Source organism: Saccopteryx bilineata, chromosome 5 (genome assembly GCF_036850765.1).
Source record: "Saccopteryx bilineata isolate mSacBil1 chromosome 5, mSacBil1_pri_phased_curated, whole genome shotgun sequence".
In the NCBI taxonomy this organism is placed as follows: Eukaryota; Metazoa; Chordata; class Mammalia; order Chiroptera; family Emballonuridae; genus Saccopteryx; species Saccopteryx bilineata.
In genome coordinates this window covers 147500210-147519712 of record NC_089494.1, presented here as the reverse complement: position 1 = coordinate 147519712, position 19503 = coordinate 147500210, and the positions used below count along the sequence as shown (strand labels likewise).

The 19503-nt window shown below is 49.8% G+C and overlaps 1 protein-coding gene across 4 annotated transcripts in view; it reads right to left on the bottom strand.

Annotated features, from left to right (window-relative positions):
• The window catches only part of PFKFB3 (6-phosphofructo-2-kinase/fructose-2,6-biphosphatase 3), a 29659-nt gene extending 14093 nt beyond the window's left edge, over nt 1-15566 (bottom strand). The window contains exons 1-6 of one of the 4 annotated variants that reach the window (XM_066278797.1): nt 14211-15566; nt 4719-4844; nt 3699-3795; nt 2978-3044; nt 2444-2518; nt 2050-2106 (exon numbers count right to left, since the gene is read on the bottom strand). In XM_066278797.1, coding sequence (XP_066134894.1) covers nt 2050-2106; nt 2444-2518; nt 2978-3044; nt 3699-3795; nt 4719-4844; nt 14211-14286 — 498 coding nt within the window. In that variant the 5' untranslated portion in view covers nt 14287-15566. Of the gene's footprint in view, nt 1-2049; nt 2107-2443; nt 2519-2977; nt 3045-3698; nt 3796-4718; nt 4845-7315; nt 7334-14210 lie in introns of those variants that run through there. The other 3 variants (XM_066278796.1, XM_066278798.1, XM_066278799.1) reach the window with 3 other exon arrangements.
• Between the last annotated feature and the right edge of the window lie 3937 nt (nt 15567-19503).

The following is a 19503-nucleotide window of genomic DNA, read 5'->3' as shown; positions in this document are numbered from 1 at the left end:
CCTCTAAATGAACATACAGGTCTCTGAGCAACCTGGCCAACTTTAGAGAAACTGCGTCTTTTAATGCCTGTGTTTTTTCTTTCTTCCTCAACAACTACACAGCCATGAAGGAGAGGCAGCTACTGTTTAAAAGTCCAAGCTGGCCTGACCAGATAGTGGTTCAGTGAATAGAGCATCACCCTGGGATGCTGAGGACCCAGGTTTGAAAACTGAAGTTAACAGCTTGAGCACGGATTCATCCAACCTGGGCACTGACTCGCCAGCTTTAGCACGTGGACACTGGCTTGAGCATGGAATCATAGACAAGACCCCATGGTCACTGGCTTCAGCACAAAGGCCACAGTCTTGAAGCCACAGGTCACTGGCTTGAAGCCTAAGGTCGCTGGCTTGAAGCCTAAGGTCGCTGGCTTGAGCAAGGAGTTGCTGGCTTGGCTTATAGAGCCCCGTAGTCAAGGCAGATATGAGAAAGCAATCAATAAACAACAAAAGTGCAAAAACGAAGAACTGATGCTTCTTAGCTCCCTCCCTTCCTGCGTGTCTGTCCCTGTCTGTGCCAACATCACCTCCCACTCACTAAAAAAATTAAAAATATCCAAGTTCATTGGGGAATTGATAGTTCATGGTGCGGGCTTCGTTCAGTCTAGGAAGATAAAAGAGGTCTAGGGCTTGATGGTGGTGGCGGCCACACAACCATGGGACTGTGTTGAAGGCCATGGAACAAACACTTAAAAACAAGTCCTTTCTCTCTAGCACAGCCACATAAAGAGCACAGTGCACAGACCTTAGCTGCAAAGTCACCTGGAGACTTCAACAGGGACAGAGGTATCTGAGTACAGAAGGTCAGGGAAAGTGATTCCGGCCACACACCCGGTGACTGCTCCCGGGGAAAGTGACTTTGCAGCTGCTGTCCTTTACAACCAAGTGAAACTAAGAGAACTGAACCAATGAAATACAGCAACAACCTTTGTTTAGATTGCAGCAACTTCTGTTTCCTCGTCCTTTCAGCCTCTTCCTCTGAAAGCAATCTGGACAGATTGTCCACAATTTGAACAGCCCTTCCTGTAATATGAACTCATTTCTTAGAAATGCTTGTAAATATTCCCATTGCCTTGGAGAAAAGGCCCAATACCAGAAGCTAACAAGCACTCAGCATCCTTTTAAAGATGCACATTCATGGCCCTGGCCGGGTAGATCAGTCGGTTACAGCGTCATCTGAATATCCCAAGGTGGCGGGTTCGATCCCCAGTCAGGACTCACATAAGAATCAACCAATGAATGCATAAACTGGCGGAAAAACAAATTGATGTTTCCATCTCTCTCTCTCTCTCTCTCTCTCTCTCTCTCTCTCTCTTCTTCCTTCTCTAAAATAAAAGGATGCACACTTACATGTAGTAATACTAGTGTTCCCTGTAGAAACAACAGATCTGCTTCTCTTATACATTCTGATGTATTTAAGCTAAATAGAACATTATCTACAACATGAGATGGTGACTTGAATAATTAGTCAAGTTAAGCTGCTCATTACCCTCAATTTATCTGCAAAATCTTCCTTTGGCACAGTTTGACCACCCCCCTGTTCACAAACTTGGGAGTTCTGCCTTTAGTCTACCGAGTCCAATGGCCACTATCAACACACGACCAATCCTACCTGCTAGGGCCCTTAACAGTAAAAGAGCCTGCATCCTTCTTTCTCATCTGGATTATGAGTGGCCCTTGTCCCAAGGAACCCCAACACCACCCAACCACCAAGGTACTGCCACCCACAGAAACTGTTCCCACACCCTGCCTTACCTCCCATGTCCTACAAACAATACTTCCTGCTAAGTGTCTGAAAGGCCCAGGACAAAGCCAGCCAGGTCACAGAACATGCTTCTAAGTTAGATCCCACTCTGCTCTTCTGACCTCCCCAGGTCCATCTCTCAGGCAGAATCAACAAGCTGAGACAGAGAGCTTGTGCTCCGTCTAGCTATTTCTCTGGGCCTGACCTGGTCCCTGGTTCCCTACTTTGCTCAGACTGTACCACTACAGCAGGGCTCCATGTCATCTTACCATAATATTGGAGGCCACAACCGTAGGGTCATCACAAACTGACTCGATGAAAAACACCTAGGAATAAGAGAGACAGAAACTTGAAGAAACAATGTGGTAACACAAAGGGCCAACTTTGGTAACACTGAGATGTTATCAGCATATTTGAGGAGGAATGGCACCATGGATCCTCAAAACATAAAAGAAAAGAACCACTCACTCAATCCTAAGTCCTTCCCCAAAGGAGATGCCTCCCAGTCCCCATTCCAGACCCTGAGAGCGAGCACCAGGAAGTAGCTATCCATATGTAGCAAAACAAGGGCAGTGGGAGCATAAGGACCAGTAAAAATCAGCTGATTCCTGAGGGTCTTCCTTTCCCTGAGCTCTCCAGGGCACAACAGAAAGTTTGGCTCACCTTGAAATCATTTTCTTTGGCAAAATGAAGTATCATGTGTCTCCTCTCCCTAGTAGTATTGGTGGCATCAAAAACCTGACAAGGAGAAAAGAGGCGAGTGAAGAAAACCCATGTTTGCATTTAGCAGGATTCACAAAATGGCCTGTGCTCCTAGGTAGATGACGGGAAAGTGGTCCCAGGAGAGGCTGCTCCCTGCTCTCTCTACCACCTCCACGACTTGGGGAGGAAAGGGTAGGGAGAGGAACAGGCCTAACAGCAAGTGAACAAGAGGAACAAGCATATGGAAGGGTGGGGCCGAGTATACACAGAACAGAGGTGGCTGTGCCCCCAGGCTGCCCACTGACCACCTCCCTGGGTCCCTGTGCTACTCTAGCCACCCGCTTCCCTCGACTCTCAAGAGAGAAGCACTTGTCCCTATTTGAGGTGTCCCCACCATGGCTCTCGGTACTGCCTGGGCCAGGATTTCTATTTACTCCTCAGAGCACCATCCCTCTACAGAACAGGAGACAGAGCCAGCACACTCCCCAGACTTACTGAAATTTGGCCCCCTTCCTCTGTCAGATAACTTTTGACATCTCTCAAGGCAGCGAGGGCACACTGCCTGGAACACAGAGAAAGAGAACACACATCAGACCCAGACCAACAGAGTGCTGACCAGCGACTCTACTGCTGCCCTGCTCAGGCCGGCCAGGGCTGCCAGGCCCAGCGCCCGCAGGCCCACAGGCATCCCATGCAAGTCCGCAGGGGCTGCAGTTACCCTCTGGACCAGGTGCTCATGCTGGCTGCACACTGATCTCTCCCTGGGAGCTTTTAAGAAACCAAAGCTCAGCTGTTGCCCAAAGATTCTCACTACCCTGCCCTGGGGCAGGCCTGGCATCAGCAGCTTTCAAGCTTCCAGGTGATTCTAAATTGTAGCCAGTGTTGAGCACCATTATACTTGGGTTTCATGACCATCTGGAGTTTTAAAAAAAATCCTTTTCAGTGTAAAGAGCTAATTTTCCATGAAAACAATTGTGTTCATTCTTAATGAAACATTGCTGATGATCCATTTCCCATCAGCTGGATGAGACCAACCCAGCAGATAAAAGCAGAAGACTCAGAGAGGCCAGGAAACTTCTTATTACACACGGAGGCGGGGCTAGAGCTGATGGCCACCTGCAGAGAGCCAGACTGCAGGCCACTTCCTCTCTCTTATAGAACCTGGTTTTCTAAAGCAAACAAAACCCCAAGCCTCCTGTGGCAGCCAGGACCTTACTTTCGGACTCTCATGGCCTCCTTATTGTCAGGGCGAAAGAAGTTGTAGGAGCTGTACTGCTTCACGGCCTCCCGGCGGTACTCCCCAACATTGAACACTGTGGGCGGAAGATACAGGGCACTTAGCTGGCCCCCAGGAAGAAGGGGTCACTCACAGCGGGGAGCACTCTCTTAGGCCAACACACACACACACACACACACACACACGAACTTAAATAAGATCTTGGTAAAACTTGGAACCCAGAAAGTGAACCTCCTCGTCCAGTGCACGTTGACCTAGAAAGCAGCCCTGCTTCCCCCGGACCAAACATGGCTCCGGGCAGCCTGCTCTCCTGCAGGCTTCTCCTAGGCTCCATCTCCAGTCCAGCCTCCCTGCGACTGTGGGAACAGGTGGCAGTCACACAGCTAGCGAAAAGAGGGCCAATGATTTCTGCCGATGCTGCCTCAGGAGAGTGGGGTCGCACCCCACGGTCAGGTCCTAACCAGCCATTCTTCTGCTACGCAGCAGCCCGGGCCCACGGGAAACACTGACTATTTGGGGGGCACTTAGTGTATGAGACACTGTGCTGGGCCCAGCAGGGGACAGCAGATGTAAAAATTAGTCTCTGTCCTTAACACATTTCCCATATAGCTGAGAAGAGCAGGCTAAGATTAATCAAACACAGTAACAGCAGGGAGCATTTTATGACAGTCAGTGGAGGAATGTCACAACGAAGAGATGGGAATTTAAAGGAAAAGGATCAGCATAGACTTGGTGGCCAGAGAAGGCTTCTTGAAGAAGGGGACAGGGCTGAGCTAGGCAGGACTCAGGGCAGTGGGAATAACACAGCGGCCAGTGAGAAAAGATCCTAATTTTACAAAGAAAGGGTGTACAGACAGTGTGGTGGGTGACACAGCCAAATAGGGTGCCGCCACCCCACTATAGGGACTGACCAGGCCAACAGTAGACTGGGGGCGGGGCCGGTGGGAGAGCACGACCTCAGCAGGCAGTGTGACTATCAGCCTTGTGACACGGCCTCACCTTTCGTGGGGACGCCAATCCAGTTGAGGTAGCGAGTCAGCTTCTTGGAGATGTAGGTCTTACCGCGGGCTGGGAGGCCCACCATGACAATCACTGTTGGGGAGTTGGTCAACTTGGGCCCACAGGCTGAGAAGACAACAAAGAAAGGTGCCATGGATGAGCAGCGCTCAGGCACGGACAAAGTCCTGTGCCCCACAACAAACTTTTAAAAGCACAGAAAGTCCTATTTCACTCCCACCTTAAAACCCTGGGCATTATACAAACCAGTGGGACTATCGCCCCCTGGTGGCCAGAGCCCTTCAGTCACACCTCACAGTTCCATCTTGTTTTCCAGGGATGAATGACAAGGACCTCACACCCTGGACTGACATCATAGGGCCCTAAAGCCTGTTGGGAACCCCGTTACTAACTCCAAAGCGAAATGCACTCCTGGGTGTGTAAAGAAGGGACTCCCCCAACACCAAGTAGGACGAGGCCAACAGTAGAAGAGGCACTTACAAAAGATTATGTAAATTAAGGTGGCAGTTAGGAAAGGTACACTGAAATACAGAGAGAGGCCAATCATCAATTTCTCAACCTCCACACAGTAGGTCTCGGTGACTTTCCTAAAAATTCTTTCTAAGGAAGACAGTTTCAAAAACTAAAGTTTATCAAATGAGCATGACCTGGTGGTGGCGCAGTGGATTGAGCGTCAGACTGGGACGCAGAGGACCCAGGTTTGAAACCCCGAGGTCGCCAGCTTGAGCGTGGACTCATCTGGTTTGAGCAAGGCTCACCAACTGGAGCTCAAGGTCACAGGCTTGAGCAAGGGGTCACACAGTCTGCTGTAGCCCCCAGGTCATGTCACATATGAGAAATCAATCAACGAACAACTAAGGAGCCGCACAAAGAGTTGATGCTTTTCATCTCTCCTTTCCTGTCTGTCTGTCCCTATCCATCCCTCTCTCTGTCAAACACACACACACACACACACACACACACACAAATGAAAGTTTATCAAATGAAGTAGGTCACAGACCTAGAATGCTGCCCTGCCCCCATACAGCCGACAGATAAATTCCTCTGGCCCTGAGACTCTCCGTCCCTCTCTGCCCAGTTCTGACCGAGGCCAGTGACCTACCTGCTCAGGAAATGGCAGAGCACTGAGCCCCTCATGCTCCGTATCACTAGCCCCAGGCAGAGCCCCGTGAGACCCAGAAGGCCTTGCTCTGTGACTCTCCCCCTGGCTTCACCGCTTAACCACTGTCCCATGTTCCACAGAATCTCAGCAACAGAACCACCAGGGAAAAAGGTTTTTCACTGTGAACAGTCTAAAGGGCCCTGTTCTAGACATTTAACCATTTAAAACACAGTGTTTCCTTGGATGGCACCTTGCCCCTGAGGCTCTCAGGCAACTCCAGCATCCTGGTGATGAGTGCACATGAGCCAGGGCTGCCCACTGGGAGCCAGAGACTGGCCATCTGCCAGCTCCCCTCTGGCTGCACTGCCCAGAGCTCAGTGAGTGCCACATCAGCCCAGCTCTCCTCATCAGCCATGCTGCACTGCTCCCCAGGCATTGGCCAGAAGAGTACAGGCAAAGCTATTCAGGTTGCACCCCATCTAGGCAGCCTTCCGATTCTGACAGGGGCGTGCTCTCTCACTTTCTATCATCCGCGAGTGCAAGATGGGGAGGGAGAGAAAGCCACTAGGCTACAGACAGGCACAAGCTTGAAGGAAGACGCCTCCTCTTAGGCTGGATGTGCCCCCACACAGTCCCTTCCTCGGCCTGCTGGCCAAACTGAGGACAGCTTTACAAACGCCCACCATGCTATGCTAGGACCTGCCCTCTCGGCCTCTACGCTAAGGCCAAGGAGGAAGCAAACACAATATACAGGAGCTGTTCCTTTCATGGTTTCAGACCATTGGTGACCTCCATGCAGAGAGGGGAGGAGCAGAAAGAAAGGTCTTTAGGAGGCCGGGGCACATTAAGCGACCACAAAGTTCGGGGTAGGATTCCTCAGATCACAGAGGCCAGGAACAATCAAGTAAATAGAAAACAGAGGCATTTCTCTGCTCCACATGAGCACACAGTGGAGCAAAGAAGAGCCAATGGGATTTCATGAGTCCCAAGGGGCAGCAGAAAAAGCTGATGGGCTCCTTGACAACCAGCAGGGACATAAGACACACCCTACTGTATGCATTGTGGCAGCTGAAGGTGACACACAAGAGAAGTGTTCTCAGTCCTGCCCCAAAACAATCTCTACTAATCCTTCCCCTAAGCCATTGGTTTTCCCCTGGTCTTATCTGATGTCCCCACCAATCTACTGCTCCTGAGACCATCCAAACATGCACAGAGACAGCAGGACACACACACACACACACACACACACACACACAACTCTGAGCTGTGCACTTTTGTTGGACTCATGCCAAGGAAGTGGAGACAGAGATGGATTTATCAAATCGGGGATTAGTTCTATCCACTAATCATACGCACAAATCTCCAAACCTCCTGTCAGTAGATGTTTTCACAGGAAAAAAACACAAAGATGCAACAGAGTATATACCTTAAATCGAAAAATCAGGTTGAATCTCAAACCCAAACAAACCGTCAGTACCTTATTTGCCAGAGCAGAAACCAGTCCTCCTTTCCTTTGGCTTCGTGCCTAAGACTCAAATGAACTGCTGGGGGAGTGCCCAAGGTGCCTGTGGTCCCTGGGCCCAGGCACGCCCGGTCTCCAACAGGGTCCGGAAACCACACAACCTTCTGACTAAACCTTTGAGCCTTAGTCTCTCTCACCCTTCCCTTTTCTGTTCTAAAGCCGCAGCACATGTCAAGTGCCTTCATTGTCCTATAGTCACCTGCCCTGCCTCAGTTCCTCACAGACCCTCATTTTCTTCTCTGCAGACTTTTCTTTAACCTACGGGAAAGAGAGCCCTTCCCACCTCTCATACCACCTTCCCTGGGGCTCGGCCTTTTCTTCTCCCCCAACAGCACAGGGATTAGGGACCCCAAGCAGTGAGTTTTAACACAGGATTTTCCAAAAAGGACTAGTGTGTTTCATTTTATACAAATTAACGTTTTAATGTCTTTTTGACAAAATGTTTTTAACTTACATGTTTTAGACATCAACTTAGATAGCAACGTAAATGTGTATGTGTGGACGTGTAGCTGTTCACTATGGTAAAGGGGTAAAGAAACAAGAACTTAAGACCACTGGGTTAACAGACTATGCACACCTTGATCAAAACTAGAATGGGTGCTCTGGCTAAAAGTGTCATCCGTGGTTAAGGCCATCCCTTGAGTAAGTTCAAAGAGATTCACCAAGTTCTGCGAGTTCACCCTCACTGCTCTAGTGTCATTACACTCACTCAAGGTCACATGTGCTGGTACCCTGTAAGCACAAAACAAATGTGGACACCATTCCTGTGCTGAGAAGCATCTGGTCTGGGGTGAGGAACAGATGACACACAAGCAAAAAAAGCACAAGGTCCTTCAGAGTGCAATGGGACAGGCAGTGACCATAGGGGTGGACCTCAATGGGTAGCCAGCGTCAGCGTCTCTGAGCAGCAACTGAATGGACCTGATTATACACAGCCAGCGCACCATTTTCTTAGTATATTATGCACACTAGTTGCATGTGCTAGCTCCCTACACACAAGTAGACACAGGAAGCATATGATAACCAGGAGGCCAGTAGAGAGTGCCAGGAACAACACATATGGTGACCTGAGTACCAATCCTGAAAAATAACCAGCCAGAAGGACAGAGGCTGCAATTCCACTCCAGCCCTACCACCCAGGTTAAGCTGATAACTTGTCTGATACCATATAACACACTGACACAAGCAGTCACTCAACAACTGTCCTCATCCACCAGACTGACATCCACAACAACGCATGCTCAGAAAATAAAACCGTTGGAAGACACTTTGCTGCTGTTCCCATCTCTCCTACAAGCTTTCTTCTGCCCAGAAACACTCCAAAATGCTAACCTCAAAAAACTCAAAAAGATGCCAAGTCATTCTTTTCTACAAGGGGGTAAGTTATTGCTTCAATGACAAGTCCCAGGGGAACAATGGAAGAGGCTGTTTGAGATAGACACATGCAGATAGGGTCAGTCCTCAGCACTGCCTGATAGAATTCTGATCGTCACATGTCTACAGTATCCAGTGAAACCTACTCCCGCCAGGCAACGGCACATCAAACTCTGTACAGAAAGACCTGCTGTCACCCTGCAGTTACACTATCACCTATGAAGCGTTCTCTGGGAAACTGGCTGCACACACGTGGCCCTGGGAGAATAAAACAAACATTTAACCATCGTCTACCAGACATAAACCCTCTCTTGAGATCACATCAGCCCAAAGAATCTGCTTAGTTGACATTAAGAACCAACTTCTAAGTGAGCTTGCCCAGGGGGTGTGCCTGAGGCTTTGAGTGGTGGTGAGAACCCAGCTAGGACAACCTTCTTTTTCAAAAGCTCTTCTGTATTATTTGGAGAAGACCATACTCATTCATTACCCTGCATGCCATTTTAATGCATGCCTAACTTATTTGTCCAAGGAATGGCTCTCCCAACAGGACACGGTCTCTGCCAGTGACACTGAGGGAACAAGGCATTTTAGTGAGTCATTTGACAAACTTGGGAGCAAACAATAGAATAGCACAGTGGCTGAGAGGGCAGGGCCCGGGGTCAAACACACAGGGTTCAAAGCCAGTTCCCACCACTTTCTTGGACCTTCCTTCCACGAGTTACAATTCAGGGGTCCCCAAACTTTTTACACAGGGGGCCAGTTCACTGTCCCTCAGACCATTGGAGGGCCGGACTATAAAAAAAAACTATGAACAAATCCCTATGCACACTGCACATATCTTATTTTAAAGTAAAAAAACAAAACGGGAACAAATATAACATTTAAAATAAAGAACAAGTAAATTTAAATCAACAAATTGACCAGTATTTCAATGGGAACTATGCTCCTCTCACTGACCACCAATGAAAGAGGTGCCCCTTCCGGAAGTGCGGTGGGGGCTGGATAAATGGCCTCAGGGGGCCGCATGTGGCCCGCGGGCCGTAGTTTGGGGACCCCTGAGTTACATGATCTCTCACTGTTTCATTTTCTTTCTCTGTGAAACTGAGGGATGCTTCATAGTTTCTTGGGAAGATTATCTACAATGTAATGCATGTGAAATGCTTTCTACAGCGGCTTACATCAGCATCAGCCTGTATGGCTTTTCACCTTCCAGACAAGGAAATTAAGACCCACAACTGAGGAGAGGGCCCACTGCACAAGTACTAAGTAAGGGACAGGGTTGGAGCTCACCTTAGTCTCTCTCACCTGAAATCCGTTAAGTGCTCTTTCCTAAATCAGTGGTTCTCTACCACTGACTGAACCCAAGGAGCTGTTTAAAAATAGGATGCCTGAGCCTCTCCTGCGGCAATTCTAACTTGGTTTGGAGTACCACTGTGGATTTTTCCCTCCAAAATTATTCTAATGTGCACCCAGGGCCGAGTATGGATTGTAGTAGCCACCCATGGATAGGTAGAGATTTCTCTTAAATGCCCCTCATCTTCCTTCCTGAAGTTAGAATACCATCAGTGGCTTTTAATGGAAAGCCTTTCATTGAAAGACACTATGTAACTGACCTTATGACAAAACTGAAGTTCTGAGTGGGTAAAGAAGTAGGGACTTGCACATAAAGGCTCTTCAATTGAACTGATGATAAAGAGAAGACAGGCAGCCCTTGCCAGTCAGTAACTGAAATCCTTGTCAATGAAGCTGGTTCACCAATTCAGTAAGTCCCAATAGTGGTTTGTATTTGAAGGAAGCTGCAGGTTTCATAAGAAGCATTTACCACAGTGTGGGCATACTAACAGGGCATCCAATGGGTGTTCTTCAGAGGCAGAAATATCATCAAACTAACCTGGGGACTTCTGTTGTGTTATTGTTCTTTGCACATGAATGGTAATGCTCCCTATGCCCTTAGAGATATCTGCTGTACACCCCCCAATAAGGACACTCCTTAGAAAGATGGCAACAGGTTTAGGAGGAAGAAACTCGATCCAGTGTTCCAAATACTGTTAAAAAAGGGGTAGGAGGTAATCAGGAAAGATGCCTAGAAAAAAGGCACTATTTTCTTTATTCCGACGAGAGACAGACATGGCTATATAACCAAAATTGACACCGCTCCTTGAAATAAGGGCATGTAATAACTATTTGGGCTGCAGATATTTTTATAAGGAAGTCTACACCTCAGAACCACACTCAGAATTCCAGAAGTAGGTGGGGACAGGGAATTAATCCATCAGCTTTAGCATTCCCCGCCCCCCAGGCTCTGAATGGTCCTGACAGGGATTTTCAGGCAGATTTCTCCTCTGCGTGTGAGACGTGCAGATTGACAAAGTCTAATGGATGGGTCTCTGATTCCTGGAGGAAGAAAGCATCACTGTACACTTGTCTCTCCAGAATCACACGACTGAGCAAATGCAGCCAATCTCAGTGCCCTCTGCGTGGAACCTGAGGGTCATTCTTCCCAGACCTCAGCCCACCACCATGAACATCAAGAGACTACTAAATGTATGTGTGTGTGTGTGTGTGTGTGCACACATGCATACAAATGCATGCATTTACACACATATATATAGAACAAATCTATATTCACAGTTTATAAAGTGCTCTACAAATATGTTTTTTGTGGGTTTTTTAAAATTTTTATTTTTTTGACAGAGAGTCAGTGAGAGGGACAGACAAGGACAGATAGGGAGGGAGAGAGATGAGAATCATCAATTATTCATTGCATCACCTTATTTGTTTGATTGCTTTCTCATATGTGTCTGGACTGGGGGGGAAGGGTACATCAGAGCGAGTGACCCCAACTCAAGCCAGCAACCTTGGGCTCAAGCTCGCGACCATGGGGTTATGTCTCTGATCTCATGCTCAATCCAGTGACCCCGTGCTCACACTGGTGCTCAAGGTGGTGACCTTGGGGTTTCGAATATGGGTCCTCCGCATCTCTGTGTGATGCTCTATCTACTGTGCCACTGTCTGGTCAGACCACAAATATGTTTTATTCCAAGTCACAAAGGGCAATATTGTTTCCACATCTTGCCATGGCTAAAAAGCTCCCTCGGGATTTGAGGGACTGCATTCCTCACCACAAATAGGTTTTATAGAAATACAGTACAAGTAGACTGTGGCTAGCCCAGTTCAAAAGCCAGTTAAGAATACATCTGAAACACCCTGGCCTCCAGCTACCTTGCAAAGAAACCTAGTTCTTCTTAAGGATTCTGAGGCCCCCAAAATCCTCAGGTCCAGCAGAAGTGACAAGCTGGTGGAGAAACTGCCCCCAGTATCAGGAGTGCCTTGCCAGGGCCATCACTAGTATGGCCTAAGACAGGGGTCGGGAACCTTTTTGGCTGAGAGCCATAAACGGCACATATTTTAAAATGTAATTCCATGAGAGCCATACAATGACTTGTGTATGTTCCGCATTATCCAATAAAAATTTGGTGTTGTCCCGGAGGACAGCTCTGATTGGCTCCAGCCATCCACAACCATGAACATGAGTGGATGGAAATGGATTGTAATACATGAGAATGTTTTATATTTTTAACATTATTTTTTTTATTAAAGATTTGTCGGCCCTGGCCGGTTGGCTCAGTGGTACAGCATCGGCCTGGCGTGCAGAAGTCCCGGGTTCGATTCCTGGCCAGGGCACACAGGAGAAGCGCCCATCTGCTTCTCCACCCCTTCCCCTCTCCTTCCTCTCAGTCTCTCTCTTCCCCTCCCGCAGGGAGGCTCCATTGGAGCAAAGATGGCCCGGGCGCTGGGGATGGCTCCTTGGCCTCTGCCCCAGGCGCTAGAGTGGCTCTGGTTGGAAAGAGCAACGCCCCGGAGGGGCACAGCATCGCCCCTTGGTGGGCAGAGCATCGCCCCCTGGTGGGCAGAGCGTCGCCCCCTGGTGGGCGTGCCAGGTGGATCCCGGTAGGCGCATGCGGGAGTCTGTCTGACTGTCTCTCCCCGTTTCCAGCTTCAGAAAAATACAAAAATACAAAAAAAAAAAAAAGATTTGTCTGTGAGCCAGATGCAGCCATCAAAAGAGCCACATCTGGCTCGCGAGCCATAGGTTCCCAACCCCTGGCCTAGGAGCACCACAGCCAGTTCCCCCACCTCCTAGGACAGGTGGGAGGAGGGGGCAGTGATTCAGCCCTGGACAAAGTCCAAGGGTAAGCTGTGTGAGTTGTCAACGTGGCCTTGATGACCATTCTCTGAAAAACGTGTGGCAGCAAAAAAGGCCAACAGGCTATACCTCCTGCTCAACCACCATTGATGCCTAGAAGGTATTCCTAGGGTTTGCACCTGGGATCTGTTTCACCTCTCCGGCAATCTAAGCTGGCCTGGAACAAAACACCACTCACTGACTTCTATCCTATTACACCTAAAGCGCTTCTAGGCAGGTTACCTGGAGGATCAGAGTTGCCTTCAAACCTTAGAACCACCCTTTTAAGAAGTGACTCTCCACAGCTAGAGACAGAACGTAAGCTATAGCCTTCCAAAATATTTACGGCCTACGACAGAAGGGGCAGGTTGGTGAATTGCCAGCAAATTCTGAGCTCGGTGCACCGTCTGTGCGCGCGTGCAAAACGCTGCCAACCGTGCAGTCACGGATCCATGGGCCTTCCCCAAAACCAGGGCAACGGTTTGGTTCCAGGGCCAGCTCTATTGTGGCCCCCCAGCACAGGGGCTGGAGGTGAGAACCGAGAGAGGAGATAGAAATATACAGGGAAAGAGGGAGAGAGATAAAAGAAAGAAATATAAAGAGGAGAAAATTACAAATCTAGCATATAATAAAGAGGAGACACACAGGAGGTAAAAATACAGAGATGCGGCAAAGATGGACAGAAAAGGGGACTGAGAAAAGGTGGTGAATATAGAGAGGAGTTCGGAGAAGCGATAGAAATAAGAGATAGAGAGAAACGGACAGAGAGAAGGAAGGTAGAGATAGATGGAGAGATACAAGGTGACGCTGCGCTTAGGAGCGGCCGCGTCCCTTGGAGGGACTCAGCCCAGCGGGCGCCCAGGACGATGGCCGAGGCCGGAATACGCGGGCATCCCTTCTCAAGCGTCCCGAAGCTCTCTGCAGTGCCCTGCGCTGGCGCCGAAGCCCGGGCACACTCGCCGTTTCCGGGTCCGTCTGAGCTCCGCGATACGAACCTAGCGCAGCACAGCTGTGCTGCCGCCGGGCCACAGCGCGGCCGACGTGGGCCAGGGAGGTGCGGCGCCGGCGCAGGAGTCTATGCCGTCCCCGCCCCGCCCCGCCCGCCCTGCGCCGGGAAGGAGCGGAAGGCGCCGGGTGCCTGTGAACCCAGACCGCCGTGGAGGGAGGCCCCGGCTCTACACGAGCGCACGGAGAGGAGTCGGCACAAAAGCGCTCGCCACACAATGGCTTCCCTCTCTGCTCGGCACGCCGCTCCCCTGCAGCCCGGCCCCGGCGCACATCTGCACTCACATCTAGGCAGCGAGGGACGGTGGTCCACCGGGATCCAGATCTTCTGCACCCGGCTTTGAGTCAGTTCCAGGGGCATCTTCACGGCCTAGCCTCGGTGGCTCTCCCTTTGCGAAGAATTCAGACTTAGGAAAGAGAGCGGCGTGTCGACCCCCCAAACAAAGGCAAAGATGGGGTTTGTGCGCTGGAGCGCTGTCCCGGGCTCTCTGCCTAGCGCTGCTCTTTGGAAACGTGCTTTGTGCTAAATGACGAACGCTCGCCCCGGGGGTGAGGCTCCACAAGCGCTTCGAAACAGGCAGGGTCCTGAGGCTGCACGCGCAACTTCCGCAGGGCCGGGTTTCTGGTCCACTCGGGAACTCTCCGGGATGCTTGGACACCAGTGACAGCCGCCGACCCCATGCGCCAGCTGGAGTCCTCTCTAGCTCTGTTGGGATGCCCGGTGCTCCGCCTGGGCTTTTAAGTCCGCCTGGCAGCGACGCAGACGTAAGCCTTTGGGCGGGGACACATTCTTCGGGTTCCAGCCCTGTTCCTCCGCCTTCACGTGGGGAGCGGGCGGTGAGGGGCCGTGAGCAAGCCGGGAGGCCGACTACTGGTGCCCCCTTCAGGCCAGCGTCGGTAGTGGTACCTGCTTCTGCAGATAACGCCTTAGACCCAGCCTTGGCGGAAGGTCCTGTGCTCCGTGAGCCTCCTCCTATCATCCCCTAAAGACCACCCGCACGGCTTCCCAGAATAATCACCTCAACTGCCCTGGGAGGGAAGGAGTGGCGCCGTCCAGTGGCCCACGGACCCGCGCAGCCAAATCACCTGGGATGCTGGTTAAAATGCATTCTACTGATGGCCTCTCTGGGAGTGGGACCCCAATACTCTGCATTCTTAACACAATGTGCGTCAGTCAGGCACAGTCAAGTTGAAGACTCGGGCTTAGCGTTAAAGGTGGGAGAGAGGGAAGCCTGAGGGAGGATGCTGAGAGCGCCTGTGGGGCAGAGCTTTCCTAGTCTTCTTGTCAGAGCTACCCAATACTTGTGAGTTTACACACCACGAACCCCCGCCACCCGTGGGAAGAGGGCTCCCCTGGTTTTTTCTTCCTCTCCCATTTTCCTGAAACCCTTAGAATCCTTGGCTTGTCCTGCACGCTCCTCTCCCAACACCCAGTCGCAAGATCTAGAAGCCGGCCTTTCTTGAGGGGGCAGGAAGGCCCCTGAGGCAGGACCCATATAGACCCAAGTATTTTGGTTTTCCCAGTCACCATTTACGGTATTTTCAATCTGCCTTTATCTCTCCTAGTAGAAGCGAAAATAAAACTAGATCTTATTGAGACCTGCAATTGATTACCGGACTATAAACCCCAGAATAACTGTTGGGAGAGGGCGGCACCTTCATTATGCAAAACCCTAAAATAAAATTCATGACATTTATCAGGCACAATTCAACTGCATCTCTTCCTCGCCAGTATGTGTGTGTGTGTGTGTGTGTGTGTGTGTGTGTGTGTGTGTGTGCTTTCTGTGTGTTGTGTACTTTCTGCCTGCCCGGTGCTCGCAGTTTTGCACCAGCCCACAACGTGCGACAATCGTGCAGTCAGGCCACTGGCTGCCTGTGAAGATCTGGGGTGCTTTTAGCATGTCCTGCCGGATGGCATTACATGAATGTGCGCCATGCATCAGCACGGAAACACTGCACCGCCTTGCATAGGTGCATACCTCACGCTGCGCTGTGATTGCAAGAAAGTAGGCGGCGCTCCCTGGAACCCACCCTGCAGTGGAATAGTCTGAACAGAGGCTGCCACACGTAGCTCACGTCCCGCATGGCTCCGCTGAGAGGGAGCCGGCTCCCCTGCAGCCAAGCACAGCTGCGGCCAGCACAACTGCTCCTGCCCCGCCCCACTGGGGCTTCCCCTTTGCTCTGCACTCCAACCCGCCCAGGGGACTGGAGCATTGAATGACTCCCACCAGGCTGGGGCCCTCGATCTCCCCGCCTTCTCCTCTTAACGCCCAGCCCTCCCCGGAGTCCCTGCTGTCCCTCTAATAGCTTTGCTGACTGTCGGGTTTGGGCACTTGGCAACTGTTGAGAAACCTAAGTGCATTGCATTGGACAGGTGTTTCTGCAATGGGAGCAAATGCCAGACATGACACCCTATAACACCTCAAAAGAGTCCACTCTACCCTTGAAGTAGAATGCTCTGATCCAGAAAGAAAAGCATTTGCGAGCCAGAGCCTGAGCCTCCGGGAATAGTTGCTGCCCAGGTTTCCCTGGAGTCACGAAGGGGCTGTGTGTGTGACAGCGGCAGCACCCCTAGCTACCTGCACACTTGCCTCCCCGGGAAGACCCAGTGTACCTGCATGCCTGCTCCTTTACCACTGGATTGTTCTACATACACTTATGAACAGGGCAAAGGGACGAGGCTGCATTCTTCCAGCCTTTAAGTTTGAAAACAGATGTAGTGTGTTTCAGCTTAGGGGGCGAGAGGTCTAAAACTTCGGAAGCACATCTTGAACCTGACCTAATATCGTGTCTATCCAGGATCCAGCTCTGACGACGAAGCAGGAGGCATAATTCAGAGATACCAGCTTAAACATTCGCATTCGCCACAAAGAGCCTGTGCTTTCCCTGCCTCTGTGTCAGTAACCCCTTAGGCGACCATTGCTGCTGAGCCAAGACTGAGGTCTTCCTCATCACTTCCTACACCTGAGGAGGAGCAGGCAAACGGAAGTTCACTTAATCCCCCTCCCACCTAATGGCAAACAAACGGAATGTGTGGGGGGCAGGGATGAATTGACATTTTAAAATAACTATAAGAATAAAGAGGACAGCAAGAATTGGTGTTTCATGTGCAGCCCCCAAGTAAATTAGGGTAGGCCCTATGGGAGATAAAATTACTTCACTGCAAAACCGTTTCCTTTGTAAACCGGACAGCACCTGAATGTCCGGGTTCAGAGTTTATGGTTTACTGTGTAACTCTTTGCCTAATTCTGCTAATGGCTTTATCTTCACCCAACTGCTTAAGGCTTTTTATCAACTTTCTGCTTCCCAACAGAAAGTGAGTGATCAGACACTCACTCCTTCAGAAAAGGCTACAGAGAGTGTAAAATTTTCTCTAATACAAAGATATTTTAAAAGAAAGGACAGCCCCAAGTAGTACCAGGGGAGGCTGTGACCCATGGCACTATTAAGGCTAGGTAATCCAGTCATGTTTTAAGTGAGTAAAGGGAAATTTAGAGATGAGAGGAGTTCCAGGAACTAGGTCAAAGGCCAAGAAACACAGCCAGTTAGGAACTTTTCCCCCTTACTCCACACAGCACGTTTCCCCAAAGGACTCATGATGAACACAGCCTAACCCTAGGGGGTGCTCAGTGGGGTCCTGAGGGGGGAGACCACACTGATTCAGCACAACTCACCCAGAATGGTTGAGCTGTTTGGCAGGAAAGCACAGAGAGAGAGAGCTTCTTGTGCAGTGAGCAGTGCCTCGTGGAGGCGCTTACAGAGGAGAATTCTTTACCTAGGTCTAGAGGCACAGAACGGATGGTGGAAGTGGTTTTTCTCCTGGACCTCTCTCTGCCCAGTTTCCTCTGTTGACCAATTCCTAACCCTTACCCCTGCTCCCTGATGCTGCCATAATAACAACAGAAAGCAGCCCATTAACAGGATTCTGTGCCAGCTAGCCAGATTGAAACAGTTAAACCATGCTAGTACCCACCTCCCCAGGGACAGAATAGAAGGAACAAGCTGTGACAGGCTGTGAGCAATCAGAGTTGCTAATTAGACACAAAGCGTCATGATTTGCTCTCATGAACCATCCTAAGTCAAAGAGAGTGCAGTGAGACACCAAATAAAAGGCCAAAATAAACCCTCACCTCACCACCCATCCAAAGACAGGGGAGAGCAACTTTTTAAAAAATGTCTCTTGGCCCCGGCTGGCTAGCTCAGCAGTAGAGCATCGGATGGTAGAGTGTCGGCCTGGCATGTGGAAGTCCCGAGCTCAATTCCCGGTCAGGGCACACAGGAGAAGTGCCCATTTGCTTCTCCACCCCTCCCCCTCTCCTTCCTCTCTACCTCTTGTCCCCTCCCACAGCCAAGGCTACATTGGGGCAAAGTTGGCCCCAGGGGCTGATGATGGCTCCAACCCCTCTGCCTCAGGCGCTAGAATAGCTCTGGTTGCAACAAGGCAATGCCCCAGATGGGCAGAGCATCGCCCCCTGGTGGGCATGCCCTGTGGATCCCAGTTGGGCACATGCAGGAGTCTGTCTCTGCCTCCCCACTTCTCACTTCAGAAAAAATACACACAAAAAAATTGAGGTTTATCTGTTATACATGAACACAGCACAGACACAGACATCCACACAATGTCACAAGGGCAGGTTGAAAACCTGATTCAAAACCTGCACAATGAGCTCTATAGCAGCTTTGTTCATAATCGCCAAAATGTGAAAGCAACCAAGATGCCCTTCAGTAGGTGAAAGGATAAACTGTGGTCCATTTAGACAATGAAGTAGTATTCAGTGCTAAAAAGAAATGAGCCATCAAGTCATGGGAAGACATGGAGGAACCTTAAATGCATATTACTAAGTGAAAGAACCCAATATGAAAAGGTTTCATACTGTATGATTCCAACCCTCAGACACTTTGGAAAAGGCAAAACTATGGGGACAGTATAAAGATCAGTGATCACCAGGGATTAGAGAGGAAGGAGGGGTGAATGAGTGGAACATAGAGGATTTTTAGGGCAGTGAAGCTACTCTGTATGGTCCTATAATGGTGGATAGATGTCATTATGCATTTGTCCAAATCCACAGAATGCATAACACCAAGAGTCACCCTAATGTGAACTATACCTCTGGGTGATGATGATGTTCTAGTGTAGGTTCATCCTTAAAAATGGGGGAAGGCGTTGTGGGGAGGGGGGCAAAGGGGATGTTGAGGGGAACACAGGGGAGGGGGACACTAGAACCTATGTAAACACAATACATTGAAATAAAAGAATTTTTTAAAAAAGAAATAAAGCACTGCAAAAAAAAAGATGTATTCTTAAAAATAATGATGTTGATTTTGGGGGTGGCTGTGCATTGACCAGACAGGGGTCTCAGTTTTGCTATGAACCAAAAACTGCTCTAAAAAATAAAGCCTTAATTACAAAATCATTATTTTTCTACAAATGTCATATACACTTTTCTCCATTCAAGTAGACTTACATGATATATCATGGGAGAGTGAGGACTGTTTCTTTGGGGCCACAGTATGGCTCCAGATTAACAGACACAAACTGTGCAACTGAAGTCCCACTGAACCACCCAGCAAGTTTCCA